At 40.1% G+C, this 18,032-nt stretch overlaps 1 protein-coding gene across 1 annotated transcript in view; it reads right to left on the bottom strand.

Annotated features, from left to right (window-relative positions):
• Positions 1-11,889: 11,889 nt before the first annotated feature.
• The window catches only part of LOC126428322 (carbonic anhydrase 2-like), a 216,424-nt gene continuing 210,281 nt past the window's right edge, over positions 11,890-18,032 (bottom strand). The window contains exons 6-7 of the mRNA XM_050090261.1: positions 17,299-17,526; positions 11,890-13,539 (exon numbers count right to left, since the gene is read on the bottom strand). Of these exons, the coding sequence (XP_049946218.1) occupies positions 13,345-13,539; positions 17,299-17,526 (423 nt within the window). The 3' untranslated portion in view covers positions 11,890-13,344. The remainder of the gene's footprint in view (positions 13,540-17,298; positions 17,527-18,032) is intronic.

Raw genomic sequence — 18,032 nt, forward strand, 5'->3', positions numbered from 1 at the left:
TTGAACTCTAATAGTGGATCTCCCATGTCTTCCATGTTTCTTTCTACCACATCATCAGTGAATACCAGCACCTCATAGAGATCTTCAGTGGATTGTTCCCACCTTTGTGTTTAGAAGTGGAATTACCAGTACATTCTTTATGCTGATGACCTTGCTTTCTGTTTCACAATGTGTTGTTTTGAATGCTCTGTATACTGAATCATTCTTTTTTACCACCAATTCTTTTTCAATGTTCTACATTTTTCCTGCAGCCACTTCACCTTCCTATATATTTCATCCCTAAGTGATGTATCACTGTATTTTCCTGAACATATTTCGATGTACTTTGTTTGTCAATCAACTGAAGTATTTACTCTGTTGCCCAGAATTTCTTTGCAGTCACTTTCCTTGTACTCATATTTGTCTGTGCAGTTTTAATGATTGCCCTCTCTAGAGATGGTCATTCCTCTTCAACTGAACTCCATTTTCCTCCTGAGGAAAGAACATTAAAGTTCTAAAAGTTAGGATTAGAGTTTTATACTTTCAAGTGTTTCTGGCATCTGACCCAGGAATTTAGTGTGCTGGAAGTAAGTACTGGCCAAACTTTCTGTGTTCTTGCATGTAACAATTTCCTCAGTCAGATTTTGCTACCGATACAATAAAATCCCCCCCCCCCCCCCCATGAACCATGGACCTTGCCGTTGGTGGGGAGGCTTGCGTGCCTCAGCGATACAGATAGCCGTACCGTAGGTGCAACCACAATGGAGGGGTATCTGTTGAGAGGCCAGACAAACGTGTGGTTCCTGAAGAGGGGCAGCAGCCTTTTCAGTAGTTGCAAGGGCAACAGTCTGGATGATTGACTGATCTGGCCTTGTAACAATAACCAAAACCGCCTTGCTGTGCTGGTACTGCGAACGGCTGAAAGCAAGGGGAAACTACAGCCGCAATTTTTCCCGAGGGCATGCAGCTTTACTGTATGATTAAATGATGATGGCGTCCTCTTGGGTAAAATATTCCGGGGGTAAAATAGTCCCCCATTTGGATCTCCGGGCGGGGACTACTCAAGAGGATGTCGTTATCAGGAGAAGGAAAACTGGCGTTCTACGGATCGGAGCGTGGAATGTCAGATCCCTTAATCGGGCAGGTAGGTTAGAAAATTTAAAAAGGGAAATGGATAGGTTGAAGTTAGATATAGTGGGAATTAGTGAAGTTCGGTGGCAGGAGGAACAAGACTTCTGGTCAGGTGACTACAGGGTTATAAACACAAAATCAAATAGAGGTAATGCAGGAGTAGGTTTAATAATGAATAGGAAAATAGGAATTCGGGTAAGCTACTACAAACAGCATAGTGAATGCATTATTGTGACCAAGATAGATACGAAGCCCACACCTACTACAGTAGTACAAGTTTATATGCCAACTAGCTCTGCAGATGACGAAGAAATTGAAGAAATGTATGATGAAATAAAAGAAATTATTCAGATTGTGAAGGGAGACGAAAATTTAATTGTCATGGGTGACTGGAATTCAAGTGTAGGAAAAGGGAGAGAAGGAAACATAGTAGGTGAATATGGATTGGGGCTAAGAAATGAAAGAGGAAGCCGCCTGGTAGAATTCTGCACAGAGCACAACATAATCATAGATAACACTTGGTTTAAGAATTATGAAAGAAGGTTGTATACATGGAAGAACCCTGGAGATACTAAAAGGTATCAGATAGATTATATAATGGTAAGACAGAGATTTAGGAACCAGGTTTTAAATTGTAAGCCATTTCCAGGGCCAGATGTGGACTCTGACCACAATCTATTGGTTTATGACCTGTAGATTAAAACTGAAGAAACTGCAAAAAGGTGGGAATTTAAGGAGATGGGACCTGGATAAACTGAAAGAACCAGAGGTTGTACACAGTTTCAGGGAGAGCATAAGGGAACAGTTGACGGGAATGGGGGAAAGAAATACAGTAGAAGAAGAATGGGTAGCTTTGAGGGATGAAGTAGCGAAGGCAGCAGAGGATCAAGTAGGTAAAAAGACGAGGGCTAGTAGAAATCCTTGGGTAACAGAAGAAATATTGAATTTAATTGATGAAAGGAGAAAATATAAAAATGCAGTAAATGAAGCAGGCAAAAAGGAATACAAACGTCTCAAAAATGAGATCGACAGGAAGTGCAAAATGGCTAAGCAGGGATGGCTAGAGGACAAATGTAAGGATGTAGAGGCCTATCTCACTAGGGGTAAGATACGAGGGGCGTTCAGAAAGTAAGCTCCGATCGGTCGCGAAATGGAAACGACTATGAAAATCCAATAAAGCTTTGCACAGATGTGTTGGGTAGTGTCTCTAGTATAACCCCAGTTAGCATCACGTCACTCTTCTCATTTCTGAGCTCGCAGTGAGTGCGTAAAGATGTCTAGAAAATAGTGTCTGCCGCCAAGTACGAGGGCCTGGTGAGAAATTTCGCCTGAAGCTATGCAGCTAACATTACATAACTGTCGTGCTGTTTCGTCTTCACGACAATTCTCAGCCGCATTCTGCAGGGGCAATGAAGATGCTCCTGCATCGTTTTCAAATGGAAATGTTAGATTACCCACAATACAGTCCGCAGTTGTCTCCCCCTGAGTTTCATCTCTGGTCACATGAACCGCTGTCTTTGAAGACAACATTTTGACACAGACAACGAGGTGTAGGCCAGCGTGGAGAATTGGCGGAATGCACTGGCGGCTGCCTTCTATGATGAGGCTATTGAAAAGTTGGTACAACGCTATGACAAAAGTCTAAGTCAGAACGGCGACTACGTAGAGAAGTAGCTGAAAGGTGTAGCTAATTGTTACAAGTAAAACATTTCTGATGTTCACTGTGGTTTCAATTTGGCAATCAATCGGAGCTTACTTTCTGAACAGGCCTCATAGATACTGCCTACAGGAAAATCAAAGAGACCTTTGGAGATAAGAGAATGACTTGTATGAATATCAAGAGCTCAGATGGAAGCCCAGTTCTAAGCAAAGAAGAGAAAGCAGAAAGGTGGAAGGAGTATATAGAGGGTCTATACAAGGGCGATGTACTTGAGGACAATATTATGGAAATGGAAGAGGATGTAGATGAAGATGAAATGGGAGATATGATACTGCGTGAAGAGTTTGACAGAGCACTGAAAGACCTGAGTCGAAACAAGGTCCCCGGAGTAGACAACATTCCATTGGAACTACTGACGGCCTTGGGAGAGCCAGTCCTGACAAAACTCTACCATCTGGTGAGCAAGATGTATGAAACAAGTGAAATACCCTCAGACTTCAAGAAGAATATAATAATTCCAATCCCAAAGAAAGCACGTGTTGACAGATGTGAAAATTACCGAACTATCAGTTTAATAAGTCACAGCTGCAAAATACTAATACGAATTCTTTACAGACGAATGGAAAAACTAGTAGAAGCCAACCTCGGGGAAGATCAGTTTGGATTCCGTAGAAACACTGGAACACGTGAGGCAATACTGACCTTACGACTTATCTTAGAAGAAAGATTAAGAAAAGGCAAACCTACGTTTCTAGCATTTGTAGACTTAGAGAGAACTTTTGACAATGTTGACTGGAATACTCTCTTTCAAATTCTAAAGGTGGCAGGGGTAAAATACAGGGAGCGAAAGGCTATTCACAATTTGTACAGAAACCAGATGGCAGTTATAAGAGTCGAGGGACATGAAAGGGAAGCAGTGGTTGGGAAGGGAGTAAGACAGGGTTGTAGCCTCTCCCCGATGTTGTTCAATAAGTATATTGAGCAAGCAGTAAAGGAAACAAAAGAAAAATTCAGAGTAGGTATTAAAATTCATGGAGAAGAAATAAAAACTTTGAGGTTCGCCGATGACATTGTAATTCTGTCAGAGACAGCAAAGGACTTGGAAGAGCAGTTGAATGGAATGGACAGTGTCTTGAAAGGAAGATATAAGATGAACATCAACAAAAGCAAAACAAGGATAATGGAATGTAGTCTAATTAAGTCGGGTGATGCTGAGGGAATTAGATTAGGAAATGAGACACTTAAAGTAGTAAAGGAGTTTTGCTATTTGGGGAGCAAAATAACTGATGATGGTCGAAGTAGAGAGGATATAAAATGTAGACTGGCAATGGCAAGGAAAGCGTTTCTGAAGAAGAGAAATTTGTTAACATCGAGTATAGATTTAAGTGTCAGGAAGTCGTTTCTGAAAGTATTTGTATGGAGTGTAGCCATGTATGGAAGTGAAACATGGACGATAAATAGTTTAGACAAGAAGAGAATAGAAGCTTTCGAAATGTGGTGCTACAGAAGAATGCTGAAGATTAGGTGGGTAGATCACATAACTAATGGGGAAGTATTGAATAGGATTGGGGAGAAGAGAAGTTTGTGGCACAACTTGACTAGAAGAAGGGATCGGTTGGTAGGACATGTTCTGAGGCATCAAGGGATCACCAATTTAGTATTGGAGGGCAGCATGGAGGGTAAAAATCATAGAGGGAGACCAAGAGATGAATACACTAAGCAGATTCAGAAGGATGTAGGTTGCAGTAGGTACTGGGAGATGAAAAAGCTTGCACAGGAAAGAGTAGCATGGAGAGCTGCATCAAACCAGTCTCAAGACTGAAGACCACAACAACAACAACAACAATAAAATATCAAATCACACACTAAAAAATGTAGTTTCTATGACTGTACTGTGAGTTACAACTAAAGTCAGTATACTCATACTAATATCAAGAAATAATAATGACAATTATTGTAACTTGAACTCTTGTGTTGGTTCGTGTTTGTGGAAAACATTATGGAATTGTGGGTCCAACTTGTTGCAAGCACTTCTCATTTACTTACTTCACAAATTAGTTTCAGTGGAATAGCACCATCATCAGTGGGTTTTATTATTATTTTAAATTCATTGCAATAATTTCTCTGTTGATGTTTTTGGCATACAACGTGTCATGTTAGTTGGTTGGCTTTCAGTTGCGAGAAAAACACAGAAAGTGCTTAACTTTTCCTCATGGTAGTAATTCATACAAGGAGACCACACAGCAATCAGATTTATGTAATTTTTTTATATTTGTGGTATGTGAAGTTCAGAACTCAAATATCAACCAGACAAAATTAGTTCTATGCAACTGTCAAAAATTCTCAAGAAAATAAGACTATGATGTTTATTGACCGTCTTTAATACCCTAAAATAAGGTTGTTTTTTTGACAGGCAGTGTGGTTTGTGTGGTAGAACACTCACCTGCCACTCAGGGTTGCTGGGTTCTATTCCCAGCCGATGCAAATTTCTAAACAGAGGTGAATTTCTAATAGTGTTTCCGTGAAGTGTAAAATACATATACATAGTACAAAATCAATAGCTATTGGGACTGGTAATCGCTAGATTGAGTTGCATTCGAGATTTTATTTTGTTTTTCTGTTCAATTTGAATACCTACGCCATCAATAATAAAATTTATCAAATATATACTAATTAACAAATATCTAATTGTCATTTTTATGAAAGAGTCTTCTTATTTCTAATTGCATATTAAACACATGAATCTAATTTTCAATGCAAATAACGTTCTTAATCACAAATCTTATAAAAGATTGTTTTTTTGTCCTCATGTATTTTATGGTTCACAGACGTACTAATGGAACATTCACCTTTGTTTAGAGTTTTACAACAACTGGGAACTGAACCTGGGACACCCATGTGGTAAGAAGCATTCTACCAGAGAGTCCTTGTTTATGGTATTAAAGACACACGGAAAACTCCAAGTCGATTTTCTCAAGAATTTATGAGAGTTGCGTCATACTGCTATAGCCAATTGGATATTGGGAAACAGCAGTCTGCCTGTGAAACAGATCGATTAGAAGACACTTACACTGAAGTGCCAAAGAAACTGGTACAGGCATGTGTATTCAAATAATGAGATATGTAAACCGACCGAATATGGCACTGCAGTCAGCAACGCCTATATAAGACAGCAAGTGACTGGCACAGTTGTTAGATTGGTTACTGCTCCTACAATGGCAGGTTATCAAGATTTAAGTGAGTATGAACACGGTTTTACTGTCCGCACACGAGCAATGGGTCACAGCATCTCCAAGGTAGTGATGATGTGGGGCTTTTCCCATATGACCATTTCACAAGTGTACAGTGAATATCAGGAATCCAATAAAACATAAAACCTCTGTCACCACTGCAGCTGGAAAAATATCCTGCAAGAATGTGACCAACGATGACTGAAGAGAATCGTTCAATGTAACAGAAGTGCACCCCTTTTGCAAACTGACAAAACATCATCTATATGGACTTTGGAGCCAAAGGCCCACTCATGTAGCATTCATGACTGCATGACACAAAGCTTTACGTCCGCCTGGCCCCTTCAACATTGGACTATTGATGACTGGAAATATGTTGCCAGATCGGACGAGTCTCGTTTCAAATTGTATCAAGTGGATGGACGTGTACGGGTATGGAGACAACCTCATGAATCCATTGACCCTGCATGTCAGCAGGGTACTGTTCAAGCTGATGGAGGATCTGTAATGGTGTGGGTAGGAGTGATATGGGAAACCTGATACTTGTAGATACAACTCTGACAGGTGACACATATGTAAGCATCCTGTATGATCACCTGTATCCATTTGTGTCCATTGTCAATTCTGTCGGACTTGGGCAATTCCAGCAGAACAATGTGAAACCCCACACATCCAGAATTGCTACGGATTACATGAACATTATTGAGCATATCTGGGATGCCTTGCAACGTGCTGTTCAGAAGAGATCTTCACCCCTCCATACCCTTACGGACTTATCGACAGCCCTACAGAATTCATGGTGTCAGTTCCCACCAGCACTACTTCAGACATTAGTTGAGTCCTGTTGCGGCACTTCTACATGCTCATTGGGGCCCTACGCAATATTAGACAGTTGTACCATTTTCTTTGGCTCCTCAGTAGAATCAGGTACAACTAATGGTGACATTGAGTGTATACTAAGAGAGATGGTGCAATAATGAAAAATGTTATGGTAGATTATCAAAGAAAGATGTCTCATATCTTGCAAAAACCTGGCTCTAAGTGAACATCTAGTCAGACTAACAACAGGTCCACAATTTTTTCCCAGTGTTACACCCAAGAATGGTACCAGAAGAAATCCTACTCCATGGTGCAATAAGAAGGGCCCTGTCACAAAGTGATTCACAAAATACAGATGTACATGTACCTTCATGTAACTATAACGTAGCCAACATACTCTCAGGACAGAAAAAGAAGCTGTTATGATCTGTTATCTCTGGTTTGACATTCTGCCTGCCAAATGGGTGATTTCAAAAATAAAACAAAGAGGGGAGATGGGCTGACCAAATGTAGGAGAATTTTTGTAATATTTTTCTTTTACAGTTATTGACTTTCAGTCCACAATACCCATGAAAAGGATTTACCTATTCGTCAGCAACTTTATACATCTGATGCTGTGTGTATGCCAATGGCCACAAAAGAGCCTGAGCTGATGTTGTAGCCTGGAAGTGACACTTTCATCACCATGTCTGACTTGTGTTGATAATGCGCACAATTTGTTCACGAGCACTGGCTAAGGATTAAATGTGATAAACCAATTGAAATGAGATTTCAGAGCTCATTTTTAACAAATTTTCAATGTTGTCTTTTGCTCTGAGCATTGAATAATTGAACAGTGTTGACTGGAATACTCTCTTTCAAATTCTGAAGGTAACAGGGAGCAAAAGCTATTTACAACTTTTACAGACGCCAGATGGGTCAAGAGGTATGAAAGGGAAACAGTGATTGAGAAGGGTCAGAGACAGCAAAGAACTTGGAGGAGAAGTTGAATATAATGGACAGTGCCTTGAAAGGAGGATATAAGATGAACATCAATAAAAGCAAAGCTAGAATAACAGAATGTTGTCAAATTGAATCAGGTGATGCGAAGGGAATTAGATTAGGAAATGAGGCACTTAAAGTAGTAGATGAGTTTTGCCATTTGGGCAGCAAAATAACTAATGATGGCTGAAGCAGAGAGGATACAAAATGTAGACTGACAATGGCAAGAAAAGGGTTTCTGAAGAAGAGAAATTTGTTGACATCAAATATAGACGCAATACATTAGGAAGTATTTTCTGAATGTATTTGTCTGGAGGGTAATCATGTATGGAAGCAAAATATGGATGATAAACAGTTTAGACAAGAATAGGATAGAAACTTTCGAAATGTGATGCTACATAAGAATGCTGAATATTATATGTGTAGATAACATAATTAATGAGGAAGTACTGAATAGAATTGGGGAGACAAGAAATTTGTGGCACAACTTGACCAAAAGAGGGGGTCACTTGGTAGGATGTATTCTGAGACATAAAGGTATCACCAATTCAGTTTTGGATGGAAGTGTGGGGAGTAAAAATCAAAGAGGGAAACCAAGAGATTAATACGGTAAGCACATTCAGAGGGATGTAGGTTGCAGTAGTGATTTGGAGACGAAGATGCTTGCACAGGATAGAGTAGCATGGAAAGCTGCATCAAACCAGTCTTTGGACTAAAGACAACAACAACAACAACAACAACAACAACAGCAACAGCTACATCCAAATCAACAACTCATGTAGGTATTCTTATCTTGTATTCATTTGGTGTCTAGGGCTGCAGGTCCACGTCTTCATGTGCATGTTTGGGATGATCTTGTTAACATTATAAATGACATGTAAACAATTTGAATAATTGGCTTATTATAGTTCTGCATGTAAACAACATGAGGTCAATGTACTGAATGACTCAAATAGCCATCTGCCTCAGTAGGCATCCTAGGAAAAAATAGTGCAGCACCATCTTGGAGAAATTTAAGTTACGTTGATGGTTAATAAGACAGATAGTGCAGTGCACCAAATATCACTGGGAATTCTTCACAAATTGCTGGTTCCAGTAGCATGCAAACTACATCTACATCTACATGATTACTCTGCAATTCACATTTAAGTGCTTGGCAGAGGGTTCATCGAACCACAATCTTACTATCTCCCTACCATTCCACTCCCAAACAGCGTGCGGGAAAAACGAACACCTAAACCTTTCTGTTCGAGCTCTGATTTCTCTTATTTTATTTTGATGATCATTCCTACCTATGTAGGTTGGGCTCAAAAAAATATTTCGCATTCGGAAGAGAAAGTTGGTGACTGAAATTTTGTATATAGATCTCGCCGTGACGAAAAACGTCTTTGCTTTAATGACTTCCATCCCAACTCGCGTATCATATCTGCCTCACTCTCTCCCCTATTACGTGATAATATAAAATGAGCTGCCCCTTTTTGCAACCTTTCGATGTTCTCCGTCAATCCCACCTGGTAAGGATCCGACACCGCACAGAAATATTCTAACAGAGGATGAACGAGTGTAGTGTAAGCTGTCTCTTTAGTGGACTTGTTGCATCTTCTAAGTGTCCTGCCAATGAAACGCAACCTTTGGCTCACCTTCCCCACAATATTATCTATGTGGTCTTTCCAACAGAAGTTGTTCGTAATTTTTACACCCAGGTACTTAGTTGAGTTGACAGCCTTGAGAATTGTACTATTTATCGAGTAATTGAATTCCAACGGATTTGTTTTGGAACTCGTGTGGATCACCTCACACTTTTCATTATTTAGCGTCAACTGCCACCTGCCACACCATGCAGCAATCTTTTCTAAATCGCTTTGCAACTGATACTGGTCTTCGGATGACCTTAGTAGACAGTAAATTACAGCATCATCTACGAACAACCTAAGAGAACTGCTCAGATTGTCACCCAGGTCATTTATATAGATCAGGAACAGCAGAGGTCCCAGGACGCTTTCCTGGGGAACACCTGATATCACTTCAGTTTTACTCGATGATTTGCCATCTATTACTACGAACTGTGACCTTCCTGACAGGAAATCACGAATCCAGTTGCACAACTGAGACAATACCCCATAGGCCCACAGCTTGATTAGAAGTCGCTTGTGAGGAACGGTGTCAAAAGCTTTCCGGAAATCTAGAAATACAGAATCAACTTGAGATCCCCTGTTGATAGTGGCCATTACTTCGTGCAAATAAAGAGCTAGCTGCATTGCACAAGAATGATGTTTTCTGAAACCATGCTGATTATGTTTGTAATGTTTTGGCTGAACCGGGTTGAAAGGGTTAAAAACATCTAATAACAGAAAAATGAAAAATAAGAAAAATCTAGTGCTGTTATGCTGTATATTATATGATTCTGTCTGATCAGAGGATTACAGAACTGTAATTGGACCTCATCTAAGCATTATATTAAGAAAGCTGTTGATGGGTCTTTATTGAAGTTTTAATCAATAAATAAGTATTAAAACATTGTCTATAGTGAAACTAGCTGCCAGAATTGAGGTATTTTGACCACTTGCTGCGATTGAAATACATCAGCTGCTTCAAAAGGGCTTTTAAAAATAGTATCAGAATTAAGATGAGCAGTTTTCTCATATCAGGTTTTGCAGGAAAAGTGGGATCAAAGCATTTCCCACACACTTGTTATGCCACTGTGGATAAAAGATGATTCTGGCTGCCAGTACTAGTTGGTAAAGCTGGAGATAATTTTTAAAAAAGAAATCAAATACAAAAACTTCAAATAAATATAAATAAAAAGATCAGTGTGAAAATAAACAAATAATATCACGCCATTTTGTATAATGGCTGACTCTTTAACTGTTATGTTGCATGAGAACAAATTTTTATTGTGTAGAATTTAGGTTATGATGAAAAAGCAGTTTCCATCTGAAGCAATCAATCTGCAACACATCAGCTGACCACACCTGATATCCTTGTTTATGTAGTGTGTGGCAAGCTGAATAGAATTTTATCACAAGTGGCACCATGACACTGTGATGTACAGGTTGACACAGAAAAACAGGAACATTTTCACAATCCAATAAAACTAGAAGTGATAAGGAAAGAAATTGCATTCATAGAAATTTCAAAAAATTACCATTTTTTGAAAATTATGTTCTTCAGATGGTGTCCTCCTGTACGAATACATTCGTGAAGTCTGCTGTTGAGATTCCTCATTGTCTGCTGCAACATCTCAGCTGAGACACTGTCAATTGCATCCTGAATTCTCCATTTTAACTCATCCAGGGTTCTAGGTTGAGTCATGTAGACTTTGCTCTTGAGGTAGCCACACAAGAAAAAATCACAAATGGATTGCCATTGTGTCAATAACTGTCAATGCCGATCATTACATGGAGATGTTACAAACTTTCGTTACACCTGCATTGAACAACTTTCCAAACATTCAAGAAGCCTGGTTTCAACAGGATGGAGCGATGTTACACACTGCACAGCAGTCAATGGCATATGTGTGAATTGTGTGGCAGCTGTGTGATGTCACAATTCGGTAACATTCCCTGGCCCCCTTGATTGCCAGATTTATCCATTCATGATTTTTTTTCTTGTGGGGCTACCTAAAGAGCAAAGTCTACACAACCAAGTTAAACAGACAATTCGAGGTGCAGTTCACACAGTATCCCAGCTGAGCTGTTGCATCGGTCTATGAGGAATCTCAACAACAGATTTCACGAATGTATTCATACAGGAGGACACCATCTAAAGGATGAAATTTTTAAAAAATGATAAATACCATCAAAGTTTCATAAATGGCAAAGTTATAAAGTTTCAATTACTACGAATGCAATTTCTTTCCTTCATCACTTCTAGTTTTATTGGATTTTGGAAATGTTCCTGTTTTTCTGTGTCACCCTGTACAAATAGTAGATTTCTTTTTTCCGGTGTGTATACTGTAACTGACGTACTGAAACAAACATTTACTGTGACAAGAGCACAAAGCTAGGTATTTTGAGGTACTATAGATAAGTTGAGAACTTGATTTAATATACAATAAATAATACTTTTATTTCACATTGTTTTCCCATGTCATCCAATACACATATTACTTACTCTATACGTAATCACATAAATATTAGTAAATTTATACATGAGTGTCAGTTTAAACACTCCCATTATCTTTATGAACCTGCTTAATTTTTTGTATTGTATGTAATAATGTATAATTTAATATTCCACATGTCTTCAGCATATAGGTTTAAATGGCAGATAAATATTTTTTTTGAAAGGATTTGTAGTGTCATGTATTCCATTTGCTCAATGTAAAGCTAACACATACAAGCACACAACTTGATGGAAAATTGTTTTCAAGTTTGTGAGAATAACATTTACATTCAGCATAATCTACACAACATACAGCAAATAAATACATTATTAACAAATATTTTGTCAGGGATTGTTGCTGACTAATTTATTAATTAGAAATACTCTAGTCATAGTATTTTATTTCCCCACTTCATTGCAACATGATCCTGACCTACAACTCAATTCTCAGGAACTCCATTGATTTTTTGGTATTACATATGCTTCAGTTCATCACCTTCATTTTACTGTGAAATGTGTCTTCTGCATCAAGAAAAACTTCCACATTTGCACTTCACACCTTAAATAACAAAACATTTTAATGTGTAAGTGCTAATGCAGAAGTTTTTCACCGGTGCAAAAGATGAACATGTCAAGGGCAAATGATGGTGATTGTCATTTTTTGACATTACATCTCTGCAGTTTATGTACTATGTACTCCTTGAGAATGGAGTGCATTGGGCTAAAACAGAATAATAATATTTTGTGAATGAAAACTGCATTTTATTAACAGAATGTTTCTGTCTTAAATAAATACAAAAATAAATAAAGAAATGATACAGGAATGGCATACTGTGAGATGATTATCACAACTTTCTGATCAAACAGAAAAGTTAGGCATCTGGTTAAAGAGTTCCAGATTTTATCAAGAGAAATGATTTGTTAAATAGCTATCTTTGTACACTGGATGTTACATTAGACAATTTTTAACTGTAGATATGGTGGCTGTAACAAATTCATGCCAATGGTATATGCAGATACTGGCATTTATGTAGTTGTGTTCATAATGAACATATTATAAAAGTGTGAAATGGTGAGCTTATTAATAAGTACATTAGAAGATAATATACAAATGTTTGTATCATCATACATACTTGCATATGAGAATAGGTACTGTATAAGGAAATGCTGTTCACAACGTGTACAAGAGAGCAACTGCATTCATTTGTCGGCATACAAAAATTGTGCATTTGTACTGTATTCCTTCTCTCTTCTGTTATATTTCTGACAAGGGTCATTCCACACATTTGGCTGTCACCATCAACACCTTCCTCAAAGGACGGAAGTCATCTTTACAAGACACTCGAGAGTGATCAGAAGGGTGCAGTGGTGACCCCAGCATCATGTTTCCCTGCCTGTAGATAACTAAATGACTGACAGCACACCTGCAGACAGTGGACACTAGTGGTGCCTCCAGAGCAGAGTGAACAGGGCAGTCAGCAGCGTCTGAAAAGATGTGGTTGGGGCCCGAGGGGCCACCGCAGGGGGAAGATTCCCCACGTTGAAGAGCACTGCCCTGTCTCCCAGAGGCTGTACCGGCCGGAAATTGTGCGTCAGCAGGCCGTCTTCGGACTTCATCTTACGGAACACATCCACCTGTGACAGACATCTCAATCAGAACCTTGCTTTACATCCAAGTAGGTTGTGGCAACTTGGCATAAAAGAATCCGAGAAAAGGAGTCATATAATTCCACAGTATTTGTCTTTTCCCATGAACTGTGACCCTGTTGCAATGGGGTGGCTTGTGTGTCTCAACAGCATAATTAACTCTGCCACATGTGCAACCAGATTGGTGAGGTATCTGTGTTTAGGTCAGACTAACTTAGGGTTCTTAAACAGGGGTAGCAACCTTTTTAGTATTTGCAGAGGCAACAGTCTGAATGACTGGCTGATTTAGCCCTCTTAACTTTAACCAAAATATTTTTACTTTTTTGGTGTTGTGGCACAACTGAAATCAAGAGCAAAAACATGGACGTGGTCCTGTTGCATATGGCATGCCCTTATCTACTTTCAAACTGGTTTACTCATCCAGCTATTGGGGGCCTACAGTTTAATGTGGAGTCCAAAATATGCAGGAATCTAGCATTTTTTACATTAATAAACAATGCTAGAGGTGAAAAAAGTAATGAATGCCAGAAAAAAACCTAGATTGCTACTCACCACAAAGATGACAGATTGAGTTGCAGACATGCACAATGAAAAGACCTTTACATGTTTAACTTTCGGCCAAAGCTTTCTTCATCTACATCTACATCTACATGATTACTCTGCAATTCACATTTAAGTGCTTGGCAGAGGGTTCATCAAACCACAATCATACTAGAACTTCCTGGCAGATTAAAACTGTGTGCCGGGCCGAGACTCGAACTCGGGACCTTTGCCTTTCGCTGGCAAGTGCTCTACCAACTGAGCTACCCAAGCACGATTCATGCCCCATCCTCACAGCTTTACTTCTGCCAGTACCTTGTCTCCTACCTTCCAAACTTTACAGAAGCTCTTCTGCAAACCTTGCAGAACTAGCACTCCTGAAAGAAAGGATATTGCGGAGACATGGCTTAGCCACAGCCTGGAGGATGTTTCCAGAATGAGATTTTCACTCTGCAGCGGAGTGCGCGCTGATATGAAACTTCCTGGCAGATTAAAACTGTGTGCCAGACCGAGACTCGAACTCGGGACCTTTTGCCTTCGCGGACAAGTGCTCTGGCAACTGAGCTACCCAAGCATGATTCACACCCCGTCATCACAGCTTTACTTCTGCAGTTGGTAGAGCACTTGCCCACGTAAGGCAAAGGTCCCGAGTTCGAGTCTCAGTCCAGCACACAGTTTTAATCCACCAGGAAGTTTCATATCAGCGCACACTCCGCTGCAGAGTGAAAATCTCATTCTGGCACAATCATACTATCTCCCTACCATTCCACTCCCGAACAGTGCACGGGAAAAACGAACACCTAAACCTTTCTGTTCGAGCTCTGATTTCTCTTATTTTATTTTGATGATCATTCCTACCTATGTAGGTTCGGCTCAAAAAAATATTTTCGTATTTGGAAGAGAAAGTTGATGACTGAAATTTCGTAAATAGATCTCACCGCGACAAAAAACGTCTTTGCTTTAATGACTTCCATCCCAACTTGCGTATCATATCTGCCACACTCTCTCCCCTATTACGTGATAAAACAAAATGAGCTGCCCTTTTTTCCACCCTTTCGATTTCCTCCGTCAAACCCACCTGGTAAGGATCTCACACCGCACGGCAATATTCTAACAGAGGACGAACGAGTGTAGTGTAAGCTGTCGCTTTAGTGGACTTGTTGCATCTTCTAAGTGTCCTGCCAATGAAACGCAACCTTTGGCTCGCCTTGCCCACAATATTATCTATGTGGTCTTTCCAACTGAAGTTGTTCGTAATTTTTACACCCAGGTACTTAGTTGAGTTGACAGCCTTGAGAATTGTACTATTTATCGAGTAATTGAATTCCAACGGATTTGTTTTGGAACTCATGTGGATCACCTCACATTTTTCATTATTTAGCGTCAACTGTCACCTGGCACACCATACAGCAATCTTTTCTAAATCGCTTTGCAACTGATACTGGTCTTCGGATGACCTTACTAGATGGTAAATTACAGCATCATCTGCGAACAACCTAAGAGAACTGCTCAGATTGTCACCCAGGTCATTTATATAGATCAGGAACAGCAGAGGTCCCAGGACGCTTCCCTGGAGAACACCTGATATCACTTCAGTTTTACTCGATGATTTGTTGTCTGTTACTACGAACTGCAATGTTCCTGACAGGAAATCACGAATTCAGAAACAAAAACAAACACACAACACTCAAGCAAGCACACCGTGTACACACACATTACCACCATCTCCAGCAGCTCAAACCAAAAGGGAAATGGAGCCATGCTGACTCCAGTGCCATGGCCAGCTGTGTTTGGGTTTGAGATGAGTATCGACAGTGTGAACAGCCCGATTGAAGTGGTCCCACAGATTCTTGATTGGGATTAAATCTGGAGTGTTTGGTGGCCAGGGAAGTATGGCAAACTCAACTTGGTGTTCTTTGAACTGCACACTTACACTGTAAGCTGTGTGACACATTGCACTGTCCTGCTGATAGATGCCTTCATGGTGAGGAAAGATAAATTACATGTAGGGATGGACCTGGTCCCCAGTGATAGATGCGTAGCAGTGCTGATCCATTGGGCCTTTCACGATGACATGATCACCCAGGGAATGCCACAAGAACATTCTCCAGACCATAACACTTCCTCCTTGTGTGCTTTCAGATGTTTCACGCCAATGGCCATTTATCCAATGGAGCGTGAAATTTATCCAATGGAGCATAAAATGTTATTCATCTGAAAAGACTACCTGTCATCACTCAGTGGACATCGATTTGTCATACTGATATGCAAACTCAGGCCTTTGTTGCTGATGAACAGCAGTCAGCATGGGTGAATGAATGAGGTGCTTGCTACAGAGACCCATACGCAACAATGTTCACTCACTGTCATAGAGGTGACACTATTGGTTTGCCTGTACTTATCCTCTGCAGCTATTGTTCATCCCTGCTGTCTGTAGTCTGTGATGCACCAAATTTGCCTCGATGCCAGTTTTGGATAGCACAATTTTGCCATGCATGCTATGTTTCAACTACAGTGGCACATGAACATTTTGCAGACTGCTGTTTCAGAAATGCTTCCACCCTTGGTCTGAAAGCCAAGATAATGCCCTCTTGGATGACAGGTAAATTGCACTGTTTCTGAATTACAACTACTGCACAGTTTCTTGTGTCCTCTGATGCATTTTATATATCCTCCACAGCAAGTGCTGCCATCTGTCGTATGTCAGTGTTCATTATACATTGCCGTCGAACACAGTCAGTGGTCACATTAATGTGACTGGACCGTGCATAAGTTACTGTCAGTTTGATCTAATTTTTGATTTTTGCGAACTTAAGATGGATCTATTTGATGGTTTAGTGATGAGAAGCAATTATGAACTTCAGTTTCCCATGGCTTCCACACTTTGGCATTGGTGGGGACTGGGATCAGTTCTCCCCGCAAGTCTGGCCTGAGAGTGCAGCCTTTCAAGCCCTCCAGAACATTGATGTTGATATATTTCAGAGCCACTGATAATTATGTCATTGAGAACTCTACAATCAACATCATCATTATCTCATTCCACACCAGCAGCAAGTACCTGGATTTAACATTGGCATGAATATGCCAGGGGACTAATTATTTTGCCTGGTGAGCTGTGTCTCACAAAACACACACACACAACCAAGAAAAAAACTGTATCTAAAGCATCTGGTGCCATCTACAGATTGGTGGCCACGCCTGGGTTACCTGTCTGTGGGAGAGCAGGGTAGGCGTCTTGAACTCTATCCAGGTGACGACCTCGGAGCAAGGCGGCGTGGTGAGTGATCCATTGTATGTGAAGTAAAGCTCTCGGTTATCGGGCAGCAAGTCGCCCAGGAACAGGGCCCTCCTCAGTGGCACCTTGGAGCCCGGTGCCTCCACCTGTGGGATGGCCTCTGCCAGCTCTGCGTACACCGGGTTGTCATCTCCAAACACCTGCATCAGTAAATAGCATGTCTCAATAACAGTAATGCAAAATTACATGTGTAATTGCAATGAAAAATGTGGAAGGTGTGGACAGGTGTGAATATTGTTGCACTGTTGTGGTTGCACTATATGTACGTGTATTATGTATAGAGAAATGGAGTAAGTGATAGAAGCCGACTTTGGGTAAGATCTGTTAGGATTCCAGAGAAATGTAGGAACAATGAGGGAAAATTTACCCTGTGACTTGTCATAGAAGATAGTTGAAAGGCATACTCACATTTACAGGATCTGTAGATTTGGAAAAAGCTTTTAATGATATCAACTGTGGTACTCTCTTTGAATTTTTGAAGGTAGCAGAGATGAAACACACATAGCATAATGTCATCCACATCTTGTATGAAAGCTTAACTGCAGTTACCCAAGTTGAAAGACATGAAACTGAAGCAGTGCACTGTGGACCATCTTTAAATGTCACAGTAGCAGAATGGGAATGATGTTTGAGCTTGTGACATTCC

This window comes from Schistocerca serialis, chromosome 12 (assembly GCF_023864345.2).
Source record: "Schistocerca serialis cubense isolate TAMUIC-IGC-003099 chromosome 12, iqSchSeri2.2, whole genome shotgun sequence".
In the NCBI taxonomy this organism is placed as follows: Eukaryota; Metazoa; Arthropoda; class Insecta; order Orthoptera; family Acrididae; genus Schistocerca; species Schistocerca serialis.